Here is a 24,508-nt window from a genome sequence, read left to right as displayed (position 1 = left end):
CTCAAAGCACAACAATGTTGATATGGCCGAGTTGGTCTAAGGCGCCAGATTAAGGTTCTGGTCCGAAAGGGCGTGGGTTCAAATCCCACTGTCAACATATCTCTTCTTAGATTGACATAATGTCGGTCTATAATTCGAATGGTTTTGTTTTTAACATCAAAACCAAATCTACATCTTTCTGAGTTTTATTACAAATGGTGTCTATAATAATCCAAAAGCATTATGATGTATGATCCCACCGACCCACACGTTGGATGAACACAATGCATGCTTGCTGCACATTCAATCATATTCCTCAAGCTTTAAATTAGTGGGATCATCTACTTTTTTTGCCTCTACATAATTAGTGGCACACCAGTCTCCTCACCTGCGCTAATCATATCATGTCCTTTGTCACCCTCGCTCACGTCTATCCTAGGCTCCTAGCTCTCAAATCTAATATACGTAAAAAGAGAACTTAAATTGGTTAATTTGGTAGACAAAAGAGTTATATGGGTGTGACACATGGGAGCATTTGCCTCCGTTGAGCCTTACGGTGGATAATGTGAATGGCTAAGAGTATCTGATTCAAATTGAGAATGGTTAAATATACTAATTCATATGAAATGTTACTTTCAAGTTTCAACTAAAACTTTCAAGTATTCTGATGAATGAGATTCCCAAACCGTAGCCTACCAACTAGGTCCAGGTGAAGATTAATTTGATGAAGCAACTTTAACAATTCATATGGAGCTAGTTCCATGTATAATTGATGCTTCAGGCTATAGACCCTATCTGCCTATCATTATCATCCTCAACCTTAAATAATTATATCATGTCAATTTGATTGACCATAACAGATCCACAACAAAGTTTCTGATAGATTGGAACAAACAGCTTTTGCCTTCCTGATGCTACTTATTTTTGACCCAAAAAAAGGAAAAAAAAGGCTACTTATTATGAAAGTTTAAATTACCTATCACAAGCTTTTCCATAAAACTGGTGAGAAACTGAGAACTGGGTTATTGTTTTATTTTATAAGTGCTAGATTCTATGAAGATTGTGCTGCATTCTGACTGAATAGGCAAACAAACAGGGTACTATATCAGTCCAAACCTAGTTTTACTATATATTCTCATTGTCTGTCACAGACCACCATAGAGCAAAGATTACCATATACGTGGCAAACAACATTAAACCTCTGGGATTCACCCTGGGACTCATGTTTTGATTCATTTGGCTAAAAATCATGAACACAAATAAGCATGCTCGCAGTTCGGAAGTTTGTTACTCTTGGAGTACTGATGATAGAATTTTTGCACTTTCTCACACTTGTGCTAGGTAATTTATTACTTGATTACATCTGAATCTGTAGCAATGTTGAACCAGGAAGGACCACTAGCCAACTAAGAAGAAAGAATCCAATTCATTTTCTTTTAGGGTTGAGCCTGTGATATAATCATGTTTAAAAAAATGTAAAAGGGTGCATATGCCATATGGTGGAATGAATGAATTGATCTGACTACACATTAAGCTGGTGATTGTGTTTGGCTTTGCAGTTCTTCCTGTTTACATGCTGTTCATGACCTACCAGTAGCACAAAAGAATTGAATAGATGGGGTCATCATTACCACCTGATCGACGCAATCTTAGGCCATAATGGAACCAACAGTTGTCACACCAATAGCACTCGATCACGATCGGCTTATATTTTGATATATTGACAGAAATTGTGTTAGAGATATAGTAATTCTGAGAAATGTACCCAGAATAGTATTACAATACAATCATCTTTGCTATACATATAGTTAAGTGGATGCATTGTGGTTCTCATTATATCATGTAATTCCACTAATCCTATAAACCTCCATTTGGCTTAGCTTTACACATAATGGATGCTTAATTTAAGCAAAAGCTCAATGTGGGTAGCCTTCAGTCACCATGATTATATCCCCCAAAAGCCACTGCAGCATCTCAGAAATTCAGCAATTTCTCCAAATCAAAAACCATGTAAAAAGAATACCTTTCACCGAAAAGTGTCACAGCAGTTACAAATTTCTTGACTTTTAGATTAACAACATCATTTAAAAAACCAAATACTCATTAAAAGCATTGGTTTCAAAGTCATCACTACCCCCCTTTGTTCCTGCATGGATTCATGTGGCTTTTTCCTCACTCCAGCACTCTCTTCCTTCAGGCCCTTAAAACCGTTATGTCAGAAAAAAAATGAATTATTTGTGTCAAACTGATGAAAGCTGAGATGGGCTGCTGTTGCGAGTACTTGCTTCATTGAAAGATCGAAACTTTGGGATTTGGGGGTAGGTATTTGTGTTGCAGTAGTTTTAGTTGTCAAAATTTAGATGGGTTTTTCTGGCAGGTTCAAAGATTGAAGCTTTGGAATTTGTATTGGAGAAGTTTGAGTTTGAGTTTTGCACAACAGTTGTTTGAGGAAATGGGTGTTGTCACTGTTGGTGAATTGAAGCCTAGCATTTCAGGGAAGAGGTCTTTTCGTCCAAGCTCAAGTATAAGGCATGCCACAGAATGGTAACCTCCTCCATTTTTTTGACCTGCATTTTCTACTTGTAAGCCAAAAAAAAATCACTAAATTGAATGGGGGTGGCTTAGACTTATTTATTAGCTTGGTGCCTCTAAATTTATTGCAGAGAATTGGTAAATGCATTAACTTTGTGATGTAGATTCATGCATCTGTGTTTGGGATTTTGAGTTGTCAAAGACAGTCTGGGTTTTTTTTTAAACGCTCTCGTGGCCATGCTTTTGGAACCAGCCTAATCTTAGGCCCCCTTAAATTTATGGAAGACAACAAAACTTCATGGTATATCATTATGGAATATGAACCCTGTAAACTTGACCTTGGAGACAGTCTGAAATCAAAACGACATCGGCACGAGGTGGAAACATGTCGATTTTCAATACTTCACTATCAACATTGTGAAATGCCAACTGCCATACGCAGTGAAATTCCTGGTCATGAATTATTTTTGTGTCTTCAACATCTGTAGGTCCTGAATTAAGTACGAACTAGTTGCACAATTGTTCTCTAAGTATGACAAACTTTTTGGCTTTATATGGGAATATGAACATATTATGGAATGAAGCCAAAACCAGCTTGCTAAATCACCCAAACGGACCCCTACAGAGCCCTATCAATCTCTTAGGCAGGTGAATTGGTCATTTTGCTCCATTTCCGGAGAACAAGTTTCCGGAAAGCCTCAAATCAACTATTTATCCTTGGCATATCTCTAACATTACTGCTTGTGCTGAATGTAATCCACTCGTTTTTCCAATTATTGAGTCGTCCTTTTACAGTTGGGCCATCCATATTGAGTCATAATAGCTAAGAGGATCAGAGTCATCAGACCATCCATAAGTTCTAATGTGCTTACTGAACCTAGATTGAACCCGATTGTGTAGAATTCAATGGAAAATTACAGAAGTTCATGCATGGTTTTTGATATGATGGCAAACATCAACAACATGTATGCATGCAATTATAAATGATATATTTATGTGTTTAAGTATACCTTCTCTTCAGTTGCCATCTAACACAATTATCTTTTGCAGGCCGGTCTCTGATGTTTCTAGTGATCTTACTGTCGAGATAGGATCATCAAGCTTTGCACTGCACAAGGTAAGGAACTGTGATTCAGTACTAGTGACTTTATTGTTGAAATAAGTCCTCTATAGATATATGTTTACAGTAGCAACATATTCATCATTTTGGTATATTGAATGAAAGAAAAACAATGTGGATATTATTGCAGTTTCCTCTAGTTTCTCGGAGTGGAAAGATTCGGAAACTGTTGCTTGAAGCGAAAGATTCAAAAGTTTCACGCTTAATTATTCCGTCTGTTCCGGGTGGAGCAGAGGCATTTGATCTAGCTGCAAAGTTCTGTTATGGACATAATATTGAGATCACACAAGCAAATGTTGCCTTGCTCCGTTGCACAGCTCACTTTCTTGAGATGACTGAAGAGTTTGCTGAGAAGAACCTGGAAACAAGAACTGAAGCTTATCTAAAGGATATGGTGTTCCCAAACATATCAAAATCAATTGCAGTTCTTCATCGTTGCGAAACACTCTTGCCAGCAGCAGAAGAAATCAGCCTGGTTAGTAGACTCATCAATGCAATTGCAAACAATGCGTGCAAAGAGCAGCTCACTTCTGGCTTACTAAAACTTGACCACAACTTTCCTTCAAAAGTAGCTCCCTTGGAACCTGAAACACCCTCAGATTGGTGGGGAAAAGCGCTTTCGGTGCTTAGTCTGGACTTCTTCCAAAGGGTTTTATCTGCAGTGAAAACCAAGGGTCTTAAACAGGATATGATCAGCAAAATTTTGATAAATTACGCGCACAACTCTCTACAAGGTCTTGTTGTAAGGGATGCACAGTTGGTCAAAGGAAGTCTCTTGGATTTAGAACTGCAAAAGAAACAAAGGGTAATTGTTGAAGCTCTTGTCAGCTTACTACCAACACAATCAAGGAAGAGTCCAGTTCCTATGGCATTTCTTTCGAGTTTGTTAAAAACTGCAATTGCATCATCAGCATCCACTTCATGCAGATCCGATTTGGAGAGGCGGATTGGTTTGCAGTTGGATCAGGCAATTCTAGAAGACATCCTCATTCCTACAAACTCACATGGAAACAACCACAGCACAATATATGATGCGGATACTATAGTGAGAATCTTCTCCATATTTTTGAACTTAGATGAGGATGATGAAGATGACACGAATCTGTTAAGAGATGAAAGTCAAATGGTGTATGATTTTGACAGCCCTGGATCTCCAAAACAAAGCTCAATCTTGAAGGTCTCAAAGTTACTGGATAATTATCTTGCCGAAGTTGCATTGGACTCAAACTTGTCACCATCAAAGTTCACAGCTCTAGCAGAACTACTTCCAGACCATGCACGAATAGTAAGCGATGGGCTCTACAGAGCTGTAGATATCTTCCTAAAAGTGAGTGTCTTAAAATTATCTCAATTTGTCTGTCCATTTCTCTTTTATGGTTTGAGGATTTCAACATATATACTTGTGTTTCTGTGTATAGGTTCACCCAAACATGAAGGACTCTGAAAGGTACCGGCTTTGCAAAACCATAGACTGCCAGAAACTATCCCAAGAAGCCTGCAGTCATGCAGCACAGAATGAAAGGCTACCTGTACAGATGGCAGTTCAGGTTCTATACTTTGAGCAAATCAGGCTGAGGAATGCAATGAATGGTGGCCACAATCAATTCTTCTTCGGCGCAATAAATGGTACTCAGTTCCCACAAAGATCTGGCAGTGGTGCTGGCAGTGGAGCCATTTCCCCTAGAGACAACTACGCATCCGTGAGGAGAGAGAATCGAGAGCTGAAGCTTGAAGTTGCTAGAATGAGAATGAGGCTGACAGACTTGGAGAAAGATCACGTCTCAATGAAGCAAGAGCTTGTTAAGACACATCCTGCAAATAAGTTGCTCAAATCCTTCACCAAAAAATTGGGGAAGATCAATGCATTGTTCCGGATTAATAGTATCAAGACTTTAGGTGGTAAGGCGCATTCAGAGAGCAGATTCCCATTCCAGAAGCGAAGGCGTCATTCGGTTTCATGACTGTCTAGGAGTGAATATGTAGTATATGTACAACTACGACAAGAGTGCATACTATAGTTATAGTATCAGTATAAATATAAGCCAAGTGTGATGGCTTCTAATCTCAGTTTCCACAGCTTTTTTAGTGTGTACTTGTAATTTGCTTCTATTTGCTGTAAAACATGCATTAATGTGATGAATCCCTCATTCCATTTCCTTCTATTGAAGTGTCTCTTATGGGGTATCCTTGCCAATCAAGTTTAATATTGTAGGCACTATTAGCACTAGTTCATGAACTCAATTGCAAAACCAGGATTAATATGAGGGTTTGTAGCATGATTGGTTTGACAAAAACTATTAAACAGGCTAAACCAAACCAATCATGTTAGAAACCCTCATATTAATCCTGGTTTTGCAATTGAGTTCATGAACTAGTGCTAGTAGTGCCTACAATATTGTTGTTTAGTTAAATGATGTTGCGAGTTTCTTGTTTAGTTAAATGATTTCAGTCTCTTAGTGGTAAGATGAAACTTGGTGTCACCGGTATTATTTTCCAGTGGCAACACGGTGGGAAAACTGATAGACATTGTAATTTATAGCTCTACACGAGCATTATCTTTCCGGTGTGTTGCTGAAATTGTAAAGCAAACGAAATTGTCAATGATGCACTCTTGCTATATGGTGCTTAATAGAATGTATAAGTTATGTAAAGACGTATGATATCATTTCGGGATGTTCTTACACTCTCTCTTTGTATTATACGGTTCCATTAATATATATGACATGAGGGGGGAAACGGCTAGTTATGACTCGCACAAAGGTATAGTTCTCAACTTGTATTAAAGTAGGATTTTATGAGGCTAGTTGACAGCAGGACTCTGTGGCCCAATGGATAAGGCGCTGGTCTACGAAACCAGAGATTCTGGGTTCGATCCCCAGCAGAGTCGTTATTTTATATTTTTATATTTTCAGCTAATTTTTTATTTTTCCTTATGAGAGACCAAAGATTAAACGACGTCGTTGCTCTCCTATTACTTTGTGTATATTTTATATTTTGCATGCGTGCCACCGTCGTCAAATAACAGAACCGGCGGGTGTAGAGAGAGAGAGAGAGAGATGACAGTATCTCCCCCATGGCTGCGGTCTTTGCCCTTCTCCAGACTCTTCGGGTACCTCTCATTTTAATGACCCAACTATTTGCTTTATTCAGATTCCAGCTTGTTCCCTTTGCTTAGTTCAAATTGGAATGGCTATGGAGCTAAAGTGAATATCAAGTTATGACTCACGAACCCATCTGATAGAAACCCAGTAAACCCAATTGCAGATACACAATTATTTCATCTAAATTTTCCAATAAGTGTTGCAAGCTTGGAACTTTATGTGAATGGGAAAAGGAAATAGCCAAATAGGTTGTTTGATTGACAATATTGGTTTAGTATCGTGTTTGTTACAATTGAAACTCATGTTCCTTTGTGTGGAGTGACCTTCTAATCTGTTTAGTCACAGTTTCATCTAATTGTAGATCTATTACATGTGTTGTGGTCGTGAAACATGATGCTAAGTAATTGTTAGGCTCTCAGTTTACAAAGCTAATACATTAGTATGAAACTGAGAATAATAGAATGTAGAGGCTTTAAAGGAGTCATAGCAGCAACCTGCCAATGGAGATTATTTGGAATTGGATGAAAGTGTTGAATTGGAGAATAAGTAGCGTGAGAGGTCAGAGCCGCGGGACAGAAGGCTAGAAAAAAACACTTTTTCTTAGATGCCTATGACTATATTTGTACCTATAATTTTCATGTTATTAATAATTAAGCTGCCTAAAGCACTGAATTATGATGTTCAGTTGTGCCTTGCTCTCGAAGTGTATATATTTGCTTACTAAAGCATCTTATAGATCATTGTACATTTGAACTTGGATCGTGTTCTGGTTCTTAGGCAGCCGGAGCATGAGATGGAAACTGTTGTGACACTGCTGCAACCTGGTCCGTTGGGAATAATTGAACACAAGTTCTCTTCTGAGGATATACGCAAGGCAAATGCTACGGTTCAAAAGGCAGTACATAACTGGTGTCGAAATGCAATCATAGAAAAGAGAAATTGCATCTTAGAAGAGTATATACAGAAGTGATAGATCTTAATCTGTTTGTAGGTAATAATAAATTAACAAACCATGTTGCCATAGCATCCCTTTCGTTAAATTTTAAGAAAGGCTTCTACTTGTTATAGTTTCCTCTCTTTCTGCGAAACTTGTTATATTTATAGGCAGGACTTGTACTTTCTCTTCAGATTTTGTTTGTAACATTATACAATATGATAAAAATATATGCTTCTTTTTGGTCTGTTTTGATGACACTTCTGTTTTACTATAAATGGTGGCGGTGATAAAGTACCAAACTGGAATATATAATTTACTTGTTGTTCTGATGAAGGTCTCTTGTTCTTTTGAGGGAGGAGTAACTATGACCGATTGCAATAATAGATTTACACGTGTTAAGGTGCTGCCAACTGAGTCGATTTAGGAAGAAAAACAACAAATAAGAAGAATTACGCAAATTATATAGTAAGTATATAGGGAGATTACATGAACTTGAAAATTAAAGCTCCCCACTCCAGGAGGGAGGAACTTCACCCAGCTCTGCTCTTCTAAATAAAGAACTAGTAGTACAAGGTCATATAAATTTGCCAGCCATGGTTATATTAAGCACAACATATTCACTCCAGTGTACTAATTAAACCCAAAGGATCCGGAGGGAGGGAACACGAAAACGTACTGTTATTTAAGGTCATGTTTTATGAAGTAGATATAACTGGGAGTCGCATACTACTGCTGGTTCCAAATCCAAATGGCATTGGCAGCTAGGAGCATAGGCGCGAGCTGGTTTCGGAGTTGGAGGGTCATGACCTGATTAGCTCCACCAACGAACTGTTGGCCTATGTAAACAGCCGGCACGCTAGGGTCGCATTTCAGCTGCTCGACTAGTACTTTCTCTACTGCTTGCCCATTTGGGATTTGATCAAGCTCATAAACTGTTGGATTCGCCCCGTACCCCGTTATCAGTGACACGATGGAGTGACTCATGCAACAGGTGCTCCTGCTGAAGATCACCACTGGCTTTCCGGTCACCATGCTTGTTATCGTATCCATTGCTGAAGCTAAACTAGCTCTTTCAGTAGTTTGAAACGTGGAAATGCGGGTGGTTTATGTGATGGAAGTGACTTTGTGGAGGTGATGAACTTTGAGCTCTCACTTGGGTCTATTTATAGTGTGTTGAACTGATCATCATGGTAATATTGTTTCTCAACGTGCAAGATGTGATAATTGGTGATTGGCCGTACCAAGGAATAACAAGATAGATTACCAAAAAGTTATTTGATTCGCATTTTATCCTTATAAGATTTTTATGCGCATACTCGATAATGAATCACTAGCTCTTTGCACATCCATTCACTAGATAATTCTGGGACGTTAAACACAGATAGGATAACTTTCTTTTCTGGTCTGTGTCGGTGAGTTGGTCTGTAATAACCCTTTTTTTTTTCAAACAATATTTTGGTTTGATATAAATTCTATGAAGTTGTGAAATGTAATTAGAATGAATGTGATCGGTTGCGACGTTGTGAAACGAGAAACGGAAACGTTCTCAGAACGTTTAATTAGAAAAAACGTTACGTTCCGCAACGTATATATCGACTTTTATTCCGTCGCTCGGTTGCGAAAACTTCATTCACGAAAGTTGTAGAGCTCGTCGATACGAGTGCGTGGACATGTGACGCGTTCGAATCGGTTATCGGAGGTGAAAGTTATTAATGTCGGAAGTTAGTTTCCGATTTTGAAAACAAGTATAAATAGGATAATTGTGTGATTATGGTTTCCATTTCAGGAAACCCTTCTCTCTCTCTTCTCTCCGCCCCCCTCTTTTTCTTTCTCTCTTTTCTCTCTTCCTCCCCGAGCTCTCTCCCTCTTCCACTCGGCTTCACCACCGATCTCCCTCCTTAGGGAGACGTGGCCCTCACCGCCGGTCTAGGAGGCGTCGCACCACCCCGCACAGGCGACCCCGAGGTCGACGCTCTCTCTCACGCCACGTCGGAGCTCCACCAACGACGTTGATTTCTGCAAATTTTCCTCCGCCGTACCCAAGCCATCTCCGATGGTTTTAAAACACGATTGAGGTGAGGGTTAGCTTAATTAGGTTGTTGTGATGCCTTGTTGTTGTTTTGTGGTTGTTTGGTTTCGATTTGGAGGAGATTGGAGGAGAATGGATTTGGGGAAGATGCCGCCGCTTTAGGCGGCGCGTGGGGGAGCGTGGTAGGCGTAAGAGGTGGTCTGAGACCGTAGGAAGGAGGAGGAGGAGATGAGGGAGAGTTTTGGGGTGGCGGTGGCGTGATACGCGCCGTTGGGGGTGTCAGCGCGTGTACCCCACGCGCCGCCACGTGCGGCGGCGTGAACAGTGATTCCGAGAAGGGTATTTTGATAATTTACTTACGTACGGTAAATGTAAATGTAAATTTTATTTACGTACGGTAAATGTAAATTAAATTTTACGTACGGTAAATGTAAATATAAATTACTTTCAATAATTGTAAAAGGTAATTTAGTAAATTTTATTTACTGAGATTGTATTTATATTTGAATAGTATGTATATGTACAGAAATACGTAAACAGTATGTATACGTACAGAAATACGTATTAATTGTGTATTTGTACAGTAATACATGAGCAGTACTGTGAATAGTAACCGTGAACAGTAAATTCGTAAACCGAAAATTGCTGAACAGTAACCGATTATTACTGTTTCGGCATTTAAAGGTTTACGAAACGTTTCTAAATTCTTTTCTTATCTTTTCAAGGTGATCGATAAATCAAGGAAAAGAATTATCTTCGGAAATTGTGGAATTACGCTTGAGTCGATAAGGTGAGTAAAATCTCACATATTTACGAATCTACCCTTGCGGTGATTCTAAGATATTTGCAAGAGTTTTTAATATTGAAATACGACATGTATACAATATAATGGATTCTATATATATTGTATAAATGGTAATAAGTACATATATATATAATTTACTATATTATATACTGTTATGAATGGATCTGAATTAGGTCAATTCGATGACAAGCATGTGAGTTTAATATGGAGTTTGTTAAATGTTTTGTCTTCGGACGTGTTTATAAATTATGACATGTATAAGATATAATGGATTATATATATATCGTATAATGGTAAATAAATACATATATATATATATATAGTTTGCTATATAATATACTGTTATGATTTTATTGTGATAATGTCATTTTGATGACAAGATATATCGAACATGTGATTTTGATTTGTACAATATGATGTGAGATTATTGTACGTGATTTTAACATTGAGACTGTTAAAATGTGATTTGTTTTCGGACCTGATGTTTGGTACAATATGATGTGAGATTATTGTACGTGTTTGGCAAGTCGAAACCTAGCCTTTGGCCGGGCGAAAGTTACGATACAGTTAGAGCTCTAGTCTGTCTGCCTTAGTACTGCATGTGAGGCAACGGGTGGTTATCTGCTCATGGGTACTCAGATTGTTTTGGATATTGGGTAGCGGGTGGCTATCCAATATCGGCGGTGTATTACGAGAGGGGTAACAGATGTGTACCAGCGTTCTTGGTACCCGTAATATAAATGCATTTGGGTAACCAGAAGGGTTACTTAATTTCTCATGAGCGTTTTATTTCATATTTCTTTGAGACGACCAGATGGGCCGTCCATTGACTCATGAGTGCATTTATATTTGATGATTTGTGATTTTTCGTATATATTGATATGCGATTATATTTTCATTTTACTCATACGAGCTATAAGCTTACCGGGTTTGTGTTTACAATCCCGGTGCACCAATCCGATGGTGTATGAGATAATTCCGCAGGTGTTGATTAGTGGAGATTGAGTGACAACTCCGGAGGCTCGAAGTCGTTCGAATCCTACTTGTGGTGAGGTTTTTAGCGTGGATTTGTGTGTGAGAAATTGGTGTAGTTTTATTTGTGAGATTTGTGAGTGATTGTGAGGATTATTACATTTCCATTTTATGTATGGATTATAAATTTGGTTTGTAATAATTGGTTTGTCTGAGTTGTATTGAGAACTCAGAATTGATCCGCTGTGACATTTTAAATGATTTCGATTTCATTGAGATTATTTTGTGTTTAACGACTTTAAAATTTTGAGTTTTTAAGCTCGAAATTTTAGGGCCGTTACATGGTCAATCCATCTACATATATTATTAGTTATGTGTCGCGATCGGTGTATAATGTATGCATGCATTAGCTTGGAATAGTCAATAGACTATTTGCTCATTTTACGCGACACACAGTGTCGAAAGCAGAATTTGATCTTAGGGGTTGATTATTAAATACTGAATCATAAAATAGAAAGTACTAATATAATATAGTATTAAAATTCTTATTCAATAGCTTCCAAAAATCCATTTAAGAGAAAATATAAATAGTAGAGGTTTAATTATAGTCACGTGGGAAGAAATGAGATTTGACTCATTTATAATACAATGAGAGGTAATATTAATTGTAAAAAAAATACTTTTATAGGGAGTCTATTTAAAATAATTATACTATATTTATAATACTTAACAAATAATATATAGGAATTGTTAAAAAAAAACTGGGATGGGTCCGGACCCGGATGGGCCTGTGCATATGGTCCCGCTACTGGTGACACATATATGATCAGAATACAAGAGAAACGAGCAGATTTGAAGATATTTTTGGATTGAAAAGAAGGCCATCAGATAATGTGAGTCATGAAAGAGTTTCACTACATATGTGCAAGGTTTAAGAGAAGCCAGTTGCGATCATGCAAACTTCGATTAATTCTTAGTCTGTGCTAATAACGTTTTAGTTGCAAAACTTGTGGCCGATCAATTTAACACCAAAATATAACAGAATGCATTTTGACCTGGATAAATCTAGTTGCAAAACTTGTAGTATGTTTCCAATGTCAAAATACGTATGTACGTATACGCAATTTGAGTCTAATTATCAGATGCATTGATTCGTCCTCATTCCTTCGGTCGTGGACGTCGACTCGCTCATTGTACATGAGAAATTGCTATTAAAATTTTTAGAAAGCATGCAGCCATGCATGCATGCAATAACTTAAGGGGGAGAAATTTTAGAAATGATTCCAATTAATCTTTGACATATATGCAATTAAGCTAGCTAGGGTTCTATTTGATTGGAGCATCTGTCATAAAATTGGCAATATGCTGATGTGGAGAAGGAAGATGGGTGCTATATCAAGAAAAGGAAATTATTCTCCCCAATTCAGTCGAAGTAAAACCGACGATATAACCTAGTGCAGTGATAGCTGATTTGCATGCTGTCCTTGTGTGAATTCCCGTACAGGATAGGAAGTCGAAGCTAGATACCCCAAAGGACCTACCACCCTATCAACAATGGTGAAGAAATGCCACTAGCTAGCTGGCTGATCTATTTTCTCTGTCGTATCTAAAACATGTTATGTAGCTAGCCACATTTAACTAGTAATTAACATATATGTGCACGGTTCTTCATAGAGCCACTTTGTAATTCTTAACCACCAACCAATGATGATGTCTATCGTAATTTGATAGTAGTTCTAAAGTAAGATCCGGGGCTTCCCGCAAGTTGGAGGAACTTGAAAGCTGGTGTTGTGTGGTGATGGCCGCTTTTGGTGTTTGTACGTTCATTAATTAACAAGGATGAAGATGATATCGAAGACAAGAAGTATTCGAATGCAGCTAGATTTGTTTTAGGGGAGAATGTAGCTAGATCTGATTTTGTTTGATTATAGGATCATTTCAAGAGCATATATTATGTGCCTGCTGTAGATCGATGAAACCAGCTAGCTAATCTTCTCAAAGTTGTGGAACTTCCAATCAATTTGCATTTGAAATCAGAATCTCCGCGTGCCAGACCATACAACAACTATATTTAAAAAAATTTGAAAAGTGTGCGGGTACGATTAATCAACCTTAATTATAATCATAAATGATTGGTTTTATATGAACTTGATTGCTGGTCAAGCTAGCTCAGAGCATCGACCTAGCTGGAGGATATATGTAAATCAATCCAAATAGTTCTCTTTATTATGATTTTGATCGAGAGAGAAAACTGGCCAACTGGGGGTGGAAAATGTCAATCTGAAATCAACTTTTTTTTTTTGCTGGATATAAGTGGGGGACTGTTTTTTTTATGGATAACAGTTTTCAGATCAAGAATATATACACATGCAAATGCAGGACGTTTCTGGCATCACAAATTTCTGATTCCTTATGAATAACAATAGTAAATTAACAAATATATTTCTCATGTCTAGCCCTGAAGTTTTAATTAATAACCTGAAGCATTACAACCTTTTATTTATATTGATTTAGTCCGATCGAAATTCCAAACTAGTGTAGTTAAAGTGCAATACATGTGCATGCAGCGATCTATATTATCAGTATCACCAAGTAAAGTTGAGCGAAGATAATGCCCTAAGCTAAGTGGGGACTGTTCAGTTTTGTGGACAATAGCGTCTTTAGTTATTTTGGCCCAGGTGGATAACAACATCGATCTAGAACAAGAATATATACATGCACGAACGATTCCTGTCATAAACACCAATGACCGTTAATCCCTTGAATCGTTTGTCGACGCAGCTCCTCATCAGGACCAATATATTGGTAAGAGCATTTATAGTACCTACATGTTAGATTTAAGGGTAATTATCCGAAGCATTATAAAACTTAGGTTCAAAGAATACATAAGATTTACTTTATTTAAATGAGATTGACATCCACTTCCTTGTTCTCAAAAAGAAAGCAAAAGAAAATATCAATTATATAAAGTGAAATACATGCAGCAAATATATTTTGTTATATAAGCTAGGTTTACGTATATATCATGTTCAAGTGGCTTCATATTCATAAAATTAAGCACACCTTGATAGATAATCTTCACATGGCTCCCTATCCATATTTTGTTATCGTACCAAGTGATGATATGCCACATCATCGTTTAATTGGGACTCTGCAATGCATGCATACAACACACCTCTTTAATCAGATATACCAGGTGCGTCACTGGCTAAAATCAGCTAGTCGATCGATCAGTTTCCTGGGCTCCATGCATTTACCATTCACAATTTGTATGGCTGTTTGAAACTGGAAATGCTACGAAGCTATTGAATTTGAACTCTCCGATGAAATTTAGGTTCTGCAAGACAGCAAATCTCTGGGGAATGATCTATTAGCTAGACTACGTACAGTGTTTGATAAAGTTTCTTTACGTACGGTTATATGGTAGTCATCGTAATCTGCAGAGAGCCGTTTTGTTGTGTATGCTTTTTCCTTCTCATGAATTATGGAAAGTAACGCTATTCCCGATTTGTATATGAATTCCAAAACCGGAATAAAACAAAGCGAAATCATGAAGATGGATTTGTGGTGATTGCATTACAGTATAGTCCTGGATTCACAAATCACAACTACTGGTATTGTTGGTTCTAGAAAAGCCAAACGACACAGGCCGTTGACTAGACTATATGATCTTGGCTTTGAGCTGTGCTGATTTCTGAGTTGTAACTTCTAAGCTAGGTAACATCCTGAGCTGAATAGCTCCGATCCACAACGAATTGTTGGCCTATAAAATTTAAAAAACAACCGGCACATGCACTTGGCTCGCATTTCATTTGCTCGATCAACTGATACAGTAGTTTTTATAATAACTTTTGATCAAGCTCATACAATGATGGCTTCGCCCCGTACCCCGTCATTAGTGACCTGATGAAGTAGCTAACGCGCGCAAGCATGTGCTCCTACAGATAGCGCCGAAGATCCATCACTGCCACCATGCATGCTTGTTACTTGTCGTATCTGTCGCAAACGCTAATCTTGTTCAGTAGTTTGTAACTTCGAAATGCAGTTGTTATATATGAGGAACCATGAGTTACTACTACAGGTGATCAACAGAGATTCTTAATTTGCTGAAGTACTAATATAGACGATGTCGAACCTGATAGATAGCCAAAAGGACGTTCGACTCTAAATGACAATCCGAAAAGTATGTTAATGAGAGAGCATTCGGACGCACATATTAAGTTGGTCACAAGTTTTTTCATGTATAGTGTAGAGTGTGACGTTATTTAGTACTCAAATTAGATTGGATTAGATATTTAACTGTTAAACTACTTGATGCAATCGGCTTGGTATATGATTTTTGTTTACACTAATTTTTTTTACAGTTAGATTATCTTTATTGGTCAACTTGTGAATAATTTAAAATTTTGATTTTACATTACAAAAAAAATACAAATAAAAAAGAGTTTAGATGCATGAGTACGTACTTAACTAATCAAGATGTTCCTATCTAAGTCGTCATTGGCATAGAAGGGGACATTACGTTGCTAAGAAATTGAAGGCATGCCTTGGCCTATTCACAAGGCGTAAACAGTAAGTAGAAATCGTTGACATCTTTAGCTAGCTAGCGTTCTATCAAATATAAAGATTCTCTTCCAGTTCGGTCCTCAGTCGAAAGCAAACCGAAAGCAGGGAAGAGATTTTGGAGGATCAAATATGGTACTTTATAAAATTTGTCTATATATTAAGGGCTAATCTTCATGCCTTTCTCCTAATTAAGTAATCCACGTGATTTCCCGTGCAAGAAGCTCAGTATGCATGCAAATAAAAGATATTACTACGAAGTTTGATTTGTCTGCAGATACGACGCACATAATCAATAACCATGCACGATCATATATCGATTTCATGAACCTTATTCCCGATCGAGCTAGTTCAATCATATCTACCTTGAAGAACAAATTAGAATAGCATATATAGCTCAGGAATCTGAGAGAGATCGGAAACGTCAATCAGCATAGTGAAATATATGAAAGAGATCGAAGATTGTGTGTCGTACTGTGGTAGATTGGCGAATGTCAATATGAATTTCCTTTTAATATTCTAGATAAGCTGGGACTGTTTGTTCCTTCTAAAAAAAAAAGTTGGGACTGTTTGTTGCCATGGGGAACAGGCCAAGGTGACATGCTAACAAGGTCTAGCTAGAACAAGAATATACACATGCAATGCAAGATCGGTACGTTCCTGGCATCAATATATATATATAGTGCGTCCCTTTGTTTTACTTTAGCGTTCTTGATCGAATACACACACACACACGCTCTTATGAAGTCACTCCATAAGTATGAGTTAAATACTTAAATTCGAGTACAGTTTGAATACTTCTATCAGATCTTTATTATTGAATGATGGAACAACAAATGTATATATTTACAAAAATATGAATATATAGGTGGTTTGTTGAAATTCATGACACGTACAATGAACCATATTCTAGTTTAATCAGATGGATAATGCCCGAGCTTGACATACATATCAAAACTGTGGTCCTTGGGCCTTGGCTTTGATTACGATGCTGTTTCCGTGGTTTTTCCTTCAGCTAAACAGTTTGATCATCTTCACATGGTTCCCCATCCACGTTTTGTTCTTAAAGTGGATACCGCACGCAGCATCGATCGTTTAATCGGGACTTTGCATATCGAAGCATGCATGCAACACGTGCTTTATCCTCTTTTAAGTGTGTCCTCCTGAAACGAATCAGCTTCACTAGGGCATTCACCCACACAGATTCGACGAACACTAGTACTAATGGATTATTGAACAACTCGCACCTATCAATTGACGTAGAGAAGAGCTATACGTACTGAAACATTAAAGCATTTATATGTATCTCTATCCTTGTTAAGGAATTTTGGATTCTCATGACAATGTGGCGCGGATGGGTGTTTGGTTCTGGAATTCTTGTTTAGGAGAGTGTTAAGCTCACACTCACTCTGAGCGTGAATGAGACACACGCGCCCTTATTCCTCCAAGTGGTAAGAAGAAAAACACATTAGAAAATTTGACATTTTTAGAAAGAAAAAATATGTATAAATAATCCAAAATTACAATCAGAGGAAGATCCGTTGTGGACATGAAAACTATACACTTATTCATGTTAAATACGTACCGGCGATTACAGTAAATGAGTAACTTAAAAGGATTCAGCTATAACATAACATATTCCATGTTAGGAGTATCGACACCTCCTCACGGCCAATCTCAATTAAGAAGAAAGCTGCTCCATCAAACACTAGGGAGAATTTGGATCATGATCCAGTTAATTTGGAAATGAAAATAAAAACTTCACCATGATCTAATTCGCCTCCTCTGCTCCGTACCGAGTCCCGACCACCCTTTTTTACACCAACACTGAAATATGCTCCACACTTGTTGGCATCTTCACGGCGTCACCAATACGGCGAGACCCGTTAATATACATAGGCCAACGCCGGCAACATAGAGTCATCACCCTTGCCTTCTCTAAATTCAAATCCAAATCCAAACTCACTAGCCACTTACCATTGTTGGTGGCCTCAAAAACAGAATTGTGACCGACGAGCCTAGGTGAGCGGAGAAGATATATGCAACAAATAAGAGTTGCAATTATTATTTATTATAGTTTGAGGAAGAATTGAAACCAAAAGTAAACGATAATAGTTTAGTTGTTATTATTAGCCTCAGTAGTTAATTAATTTTAGATCTAATGGATAATAATCGGAATACAATTTTGACTATAATTTGAGGCCCCTAATTCCTAAAGGAAATAATAATTAAATTAATAAATTACGTGGTAGAAAGAGAAAAATAAATATCTAATTTATGTGTTTGCCAAATTGGCAAGCTAAGAGTGATGGAATGTTCACACTCAACGTACACAAAGTACCACCTGATATCATCAAGATGATGGAATGTTGTAAGATATGTATCCTTCAATTTTGTAGATATATATTAATTTCATGAGGATTAATATGGTACTTATGTCCACTCTCTAAGCATACGTATTGTTCTAAGTTCATAATTTACACAGTTCTCTCTGTGTAACTGTGTTGCATAATTAAGTACAAAAAGAAGTTCTCAGAATCCATCAGGAGCGTGCAGAATAGTTAACTGTAGTTCTCATACAACTTCTCATTTAATTAGTACTGATTTTACCAGTAACTGAAAACAAAACACAGAAAGAGCCTCAACGGCCAAAGAGGAAATTCAAAAAAGAGGCTCTTGCTTAATACTATAGCAACACTACTTGTTGTTCCAAATCCATATAGCTTTTGCCCTCATGAGCAACGGGACGAGCTTATTCTGCATATGGAGACTCATCACCGTGTTCGTGCCACCGATAAACTGTTGCCCTATGAACACAGCAGGCACACTCGGCCTGCACCCGAGCTGCAGCAGCGCCCTTTCGATCTGCTGCCCGTTTGGCATTTGGTCGAGCTCGTACACCGTCGGGTTCGCCCCAAAATCGTACATGAATGTCTTTGTTGAGTGACTCATGCAGCACGAACTCTTGCTGAAGATCACCAAAGGCTTCTGGTCCACCAAACTTGCCACCATGTCCATCACTCTGAGCTGATGAGAGAGTACTGAACTAGAAATAAGCAGTAGTAATGCAGAGTACGCTAGTGAAGTAGCTAAGTGAATAAATGTTTTCGCTTGATGATGTTCATTATGGATCAGAGGTCTTTTTATAGCTACGGAATTGATATTCAGTGGGTGGCAAATGGCGATTGTACTACATTTAGAACTCTGGACACACGGAGAATAAAGGAAAAGCTTAATTAGCTATAGCTAGCTCAGAGGTACATCATGATATCATGTAATCTGATTCCCAAAACTGTATACCTTTATGATCATTTCTTGATAATTACCATATAATTACATGAGTTAGAATGTACAATATCGATAATTACATGTAAAATATATATAACTAAAGAAAAACGTGTAATTTAACTGTGCATGAGTGGTATGAATCCAACGAAGGATCTAGAGATTATCAAATTCACCATATGATCCAGCGGATATCACGCATGGGTTTATCGTATGTATATATTCTAGCTAGGATTGGACACATGTCACTATGGTTCAGTTTTAAGTAAAACTCATAACTCAATCTAAATTTTAAATTCGATTCGGTTCGGTTCGGTTTTTTTTTCTCGGTTTTATCCGTATGTAAATACATAATATTATACATTAATTTAAAGTACAAAGTTTAACATCAATATCAAACATAAAAGGTTCAATTGATTATTTCAAGCCTAATTGATTCTAACATCTTCATAATAGATATTTAGCTCAAGTACAAAAAATACTATTACGTTAAAATTAGAGAGGACCTTATATGATATGAAAAATTAACAAAATCATTGATCAAATAATTCAATTCTAGAGTCATGATATAAAGAGAGACGACATGAGAGAGGTCGAGGGATGAGGGAAGAGCGAGGGAGGAGCTATGTGGACTGATATTGCATATTGAAGTGAATTTGTAGTAGAGGGTTACACTAAAGAGTGAGAGTTTAGAAAGTGAGAGAGGATCATAAGTTTTTTGTTTTGTTTTGTTTGAGAGAAAAGAGGGACGCACGATTGATTAAGTCAATTAGGTTTACGTTAGTTTTAGTTTTATTATATTTTTTACTTTAAAAAGTAAAAATATACCAGAACAATGACATTAACCATTGACTTCAGGTTATTTAGGTCGATTCGGTTTTGTTCGGTTTATAAGGGACTAAACTCAAAACCCAACATAATCGGTTCAGTTTTTGTATTTTTTATTCGGTTTTTTAAAATTTTCAATTTTTTAGAATTCTGTTTGAATTTAGATGTGATTTTTTTTTTCAATTTTTAAGTTTGCATGTCCACCCCTGATTATAGCTAGAGCACCTAGTTTAGTGGAGAAAGAGGTTAGGATTTATCTTATGCATGGATAGAGGCTAGGTAATAAGATTCGAATCCACCACCTTAGCCACCTCTTCAACTCGACACTCGGCACAACAGAAAGCTACTCAACTTTTATTTTTTTGAGAAGACAGAAAGCTACTTAGCTGAGCTTATATAAAGTCAAAAAAAAAAGGTAAAACTTATCAAACAAGTAATTAAAATATGTCTAAAAATACTTCTCGCAAGAAGTCTACCCTATTTTGGATGCCACTTGGATTGATTAAGATTCTAATTTAGGTTTCGACCATATTTTATAATCAATTATTGATTGCTCATGGCAATTCTATATGCATCCAAGAAGTGATATCAATCAATATTAGGTTGATAGTGGATTCTAATTGGGATTTTGATCGATTATAGAATAAGATTCCTGAAGAACATTACTTCAAGTGTGTAAAAGCTCTTTGGCTAGATATGGATTGTTTGATTGGTATATGTAAGAAGGTACTCCGGTTTTGAGCTATACAATTGACAATGACAAAGCCAAAACAAGGAATTTGGGTCTATATATTCTCACCGTAATCAACATGCCTGATCTCATCAGCTTATGATATAAAGTCATATAGAAGAAAATGTAATTGGAAAGCAATATTCTCTTGGGCTCTTGGCCCTTGCTAAAGTGTAGAGACATTATATATCGTTAGTTAAGGTCGTACGCAGGGATCCGTTTGAGATATTACCAATAACATGATTTGATTATATTCTACTCTTTCTTTCTCCTTTATTATTTGTTTAAAGTTGGTAGAAATAATAACACGTTTAGACCATGAATGCTTAAATAAGATTTCCGGACAATATTTCATACATGCTTATTAGACAACAACAAACTGAATTAATGGAAAATAAATTATTTAGATTTTAAGAAAAAATACGACGGCGGTTCTTGGCATCCTCAATGGATTATATTAGATGAAGATGTTAGACTACTTTGTTTACTTTTGCAGATCCTCTTTCGTGACGTATTCTTCTTATAGATGATATAATCTCTTTACTTATCTAAATCGGGTGAATGTGTAAAACCTAAATGATCCCAAATCACAAAAAGCAAGATCTTTCTTAGCTTAGCCATTTAGCAACTATCACAGACAAGTAGGTCTTGGCCTCCAGGTTGATTTTTATGCTTTATATGCTACAACTTTACAAGTTTATATTGATTTTCTAGATTTCTTAGGATATCTTTAATCTATTGTTCTGAACAAAAAGGATAAATACAGATTGATTGCATTAATTCTTCATATTTATCTGAATTTGTAATGGTGAAATATGGTAAACCAGAAATGAGAGAGAATAAGAGAGGAACTGCATTGTTTTCCTACTAATAATCTGTGGGTCTAAAAAGAATAAAAACCGTTTCCATTACGGAATCTCTAAAGCCCCGAGTAACTGAGATAATTATCTTAATGTGGTGAGCCTTTATGGGCGGCTTTGATAGGTCCGGTGAGTTGATAATTCTGCGTAGAGATGTCCGGCTATTAATTAAAAGAACTTGCCGGCACGATCACAACACGATGAAGTTATTGAAAGACAACAATGACGAGCATTAGGTCAAGTATGTGACAATGGAAATGTCTCAAATGAGTAAAAGACGACTCTGAGTCCCTCACTGAAACAGAAGACTTAATCGGGAATGTCTCATAAAGCAGGTGCTTGACGGCGGAGCAACCACCAACCTGACCGAAATGTGGATGTGCATGCCGCCTGTAGGATGAAATGAGTGGCATGAATCTGCAACTCGATCATCGCGACATACAAACAATGAAGCCCGCTCTATGTCTGTTAGGCAGTATGGTATGCTGGGATGCAAGAAGCATACCACTGTAAGAAGCATGAGTTTATGTTTTGAAATGTATCGAATACTCATTAACCATATTTAGCTACAACATGAAGTCCAGCGAAAAATGGAAATAAAATGAAACACAGATTGTAGTCACTACTGTCTACTGTAGTATCAATCATCAAAGGAGCTCAAAACGTGCTTGTTCTCAGCACAAATTACAACCTGGAGAGGAGCCAAGTGTTTTTGACGCAGACGCTGCTACTATTTGATCATATCGGGACCACAGAATTATAGTGCTCACCAAGCCCGAATGCGTGCTTATGATATGACAACATAATCAAACCAGAAACATTTGCACTCTCAGATTTGTACTCCTTACCCATCTCCACATCAGGGAATGATCCCGAGTATACCATGATGGGCTTTTTAAGGCAGTGAGTTAAAGCCCCGAGCTCTAGCTGTCCTCCCCATGCTGCTGTTGACTCCACTAACTTACAGTAAGTCTCAAATCTTTCAGCTAGTGATTCATCGGAATCACCATCATATTGGTTGTCTGATAAGAAAAAGGGGAGAAAATCAGGTGCATGCTTCCTCATATAAGTAGCCACCATTTCTCGAAGATCTTGGTATGTGTAAGGTGATGAACCTCCAGAATGGTACGCCAGCTGATCCTGGATAGCTCGGTAAAGGCAATGACCATCAGGCTTTATCTCATTAATTGTCAAACAAAGCGGTTCAAGCTTTTTTCCTAGTTTCTCATCCTCAACCATTCGGTCACTTACTAAGTTGCTCTGCTCTTCTTGAATTCTTTGCTCCCTTGCTGCATCCTCCTGCGCCCTTTTCACTTTTCTCTTTGAACTCTTGCTAGGCTTTGCATTCTCGGGTTGACTGCTAACAGAAACACCAGCTATGGCCTTTACTAAAGTGTCCAGATTACTCTTTTCACCTCCATTATTAGTGCTGCTATAGCCTAATGATGCAAGTTCTTCGGCTTGCTTTTCCTTAAGCTCAGCAGAAACTCGAGAAATTTCTTCCTCCACCTGCTTTTTCTTAGCTTTTTGTTCGGCCTTGCTACCTTTTGCTGCTGCCTTTTTCAATTGAATTTCCTTGTCCTGTAACTTTGATGTCTCTTTCCTGTATTTTCAAATAAATGTCTTCAGGGGAATGAAATGAACTCTTCTGGTAAATTAAGAGAAGTTGACCTAGTGAGTTGAAGACACCAGCCTCTATTAAGTATTAACTTACAAGTGATCCCGATTCTTACCATTCATACTACCACTTTATCCTCAGTGAATATATTATAACGACAAATATACCAAAGTAGAAACAACAAACAATTCACAAGTCAGCAGAGCACCCAAAAGAAGACTGACTGAGTTTTTAATGTTGCAAAGCTGAGTATAGTTAAATAACATATCGAAGCTCCTACAAGCTTTCTTCTTGTCACAATCGAGTCTCAAATCACCACAAGTTGAATCAAAAAGGGTACACAGATTACAGAGGCATTACATGACAGCTCGAGTGTTTGAATACCTCTTAGATGCACGTAAAGGAGCTTATTTCCACTACAGACCAATCACCAGCGAGATACAGATCATACTAACAGAACCAACAATGAGACCTGATGAGCAAATTACCTGTGCCTGGAGAGCATTTCATCGCGAGTTTCCTGTATCTTTCCAGATGAGCCCTCTAACATTGTCTCAGATACTTCTTGGGCATCCTCCATTTTAAGCAACCCTGAAGTCAAGTTTGAGCAAATACAAATCACCCAACATGACAAAGTTTCAGCCTTTACTAATCACTCACCTAACCAAACATCAGATGGTTCAAATTTCAAGACCACACCAATTTCAACCATCCAAAACTTCACACAAGCAGAATAACTTGCATTTTCAGTCGTCCTACACCTTTTAACAGTTTAACCCATCAAGCAATCCTACTTTTCATTCGCAAAGATTGAAACTACTAGGCTGTTTGACGAAACCCCCCAAATTAATTGGAAGGGTTTTAGATGCTTGAATGCAAAGTATAATCTTGAAATTGCGCAATTGAACAATTTTCAGGGGTAGAGCTAAATCACTTACCCCAGACGCCGCAAGAGGAGTCTCAGACCTCCAACTCCGTTAGGCTCTTCTGTTTGGAAACCCTAATTGAGGAGAGCGGAGCGACAAAGCATTTGGGGGTTTTAGTGTCACTGTTTCAGACTAGTATTTATTATAAGGGAAGGTACAGATGTAAAATCACCCACTTTAGCATGTACATGAGATCGTGTGGCTGAAAATTATTATGATCTCG

At 37.5% G+C, this 24,508-nt stretch overlaps 4 protein-coding genes and 2 non-coding genes across 6 annotated transcripts; 3 read left to right on the top strand and 3 right to left on the bottom strand.

The window, feature by feature from the left end:
• The first annotated feature begins 16 nt into the window (after positions 1-16).
• On the top strand, positions 17-97 carry TRNAL-AAG (transfer RNA leucine (anticodon AAG)). Its single transcript has one exon. It is a non-coding gene; the product is annotated as a tRNA-Leu (tRNA).
• Positions 98-2,149: 2,052 nt separating this feature from the next.
• Positions 2,150-5,708, top strand: LOC126782900 (BTB/POZ domain-containing protein At1g03010). Its single transcript, XM_050508253.1, has 4 exons — positions 2,150-2,523; positions 3,562-3,628; positions 3,762-4,958; positions 5,050-5,708. The coding sequence occupies exons 1-4, from the start codon at positions 2,432-2,434 to the stop codon at positions 5,590-5,592; spliced, it is 1,899 nt and encodes a 632-aa protein (XP_050364210.1). The 5' UTR covers positions 2,150-2,431; the 3' UTR covers positions 5,593-5,708.
• Positions 5,709-6,445: 737 nt separating this feature from the next.
• On the top strand, positions 6,446-6,518 carry TRNAR-ACG (transfer RNA arginine (anticodon ACG)). Its single transcript has one exon. It is a non-coding gene; the product is annotated as a tRNA-Arg (tRNA).
• A 1,600-nt stretch (positions 6,519-8,118) lies between these two features.
• On the bottom strand, positions 8,119-8,770 carry LOC126784506 (monothiol glutaredoxin-S6-like). Its single transcript, XM_050509968.1, has one exon. The coding sequence runs from the start codon at positions 8,717-8,719 to the stop codon at positions 8,396-8,398; it is 324 nt and encodes a 107-aa protein (XP_050365925.1). The 5' UTR covers positions 8,720-8,770; the 3' UTR covers positions 8,119-8,395.
• A 9,794-nt stretch (positions 8,771-18,564) lies between these two features.
• On the bottom strand, positions 18,565-19,131 carry LOC126783487 (monothiol glutaredoxin-S6-like). The gene has a single exon (XM_050508963.1). The coding sequence runs from the start codon at positions 19,054-19,056 to the stop codon at positions 18,736-18,738; it is 321 nt and encodes a 106-aa protein (XP_050364920.1). The 5' UTR covers positions 19,057-19,131; the 3' UTR covers positions 18,565-18,735.
• Positions 19,132-22,258: 3,127 nt separating this feature from the next.
• On the bottom strand, positions 22,259-24,414 carry LOC126783165 (OVARIAN TUMOR DOMAIN-containing deubiquitinating enzyme 5). Its single transcript, XM_050508579.1, has 3 exons — positions 24,298-24,414; positions 23,848-23,950; positions 22,259-23,344 (listed from the first exon to the last, which is right to left on the bottom strand). Exons 2-3 carry the CDS (start codon positions 23,937-23,939, stop codon positions 22,480-22,482), a joined length of 957 nt encoding a protein of 318 aa, XP_050364536.1. The 5' UTR covers positions 23,940-23,950; positions 24,298-24,414; the 3' UTR covers positions 22,259-22,479.
• Between the last annotated feature and the right edge of the window lie 94 nt (positions 24,415-24,508).

The sequence above is a fragment of the Argentina anserina genome, chromosome 2, assembly GCF_933775445.1.
Source record: "Argentina anserina chromosome 2, drPotAnse1.1, whole genome shotgun sequence".
In the NCBI taxonomy this organism is placed as follows: Eukaryota; Viridiplantae; Streptophyta; class Magnoliopsida; order Rosales; family Rosaceae; genus Argentina; species Argentina anserina.
Note: the sequence above shows the minus strand (reverse complement) of the source record. Positions and strands in the feature narration are given on the sequence as shown.

Excerpts from the sequence above, each read along its gene's own strand:
- LOC126783487 (XM_050508963.1), bottom strand. The coding sequence starts at position 19,056 with ATGGACATGGTGGCAAGTTTGGTGGACCAGAAGCCTTTGGTGATCTTC.
- LOC126783165 (XM_050508579.1), bottom strand. The coding sequence starts at position 23,939 with ATGGAGGATGCCCAAGAAGTATCTGAGACAATGTTAGAGGGCTCATCT. Across the intron at positions 23,345-23,847 it reads GAAATGCTCTCCAGGCACAG|GAAAGAGACATCAAAGTTAC; the intron begins GTAATTTGCTCA and ends TTGAAAATACAG.
- LOC126784506 (XM_050509968.1), bottom strand. The coding sequence starts at position 8,719 with ATGGATACGATAACAAGCATGGTGACCGGAAAGCCAGTGGTGATCTTC.
- LOC126782900 (XM_050508253.1), top strand. The coding sequence starts at position 2,432 with ATGGGTGTTGTCACTGTTGGTGAATTGAAGCCTAGCATTTCAGGGAAG. Across the intron at positions 2,524-3,561 it reads ATAAGGCATGCCACAGAATG|GCCGGTCTCTGATGTTTCTA; the intron begins GTAACCTCCTCC and ends TATCTTTTGCAG. Across the intron at positions 4,959-5,049 it reads CTGTAGATATCTTCCTAAAA|GTTCACCCAAACATGAAGGA; the intron begins GTGAGTGTCTTA and ends TTCTGTGTATAG.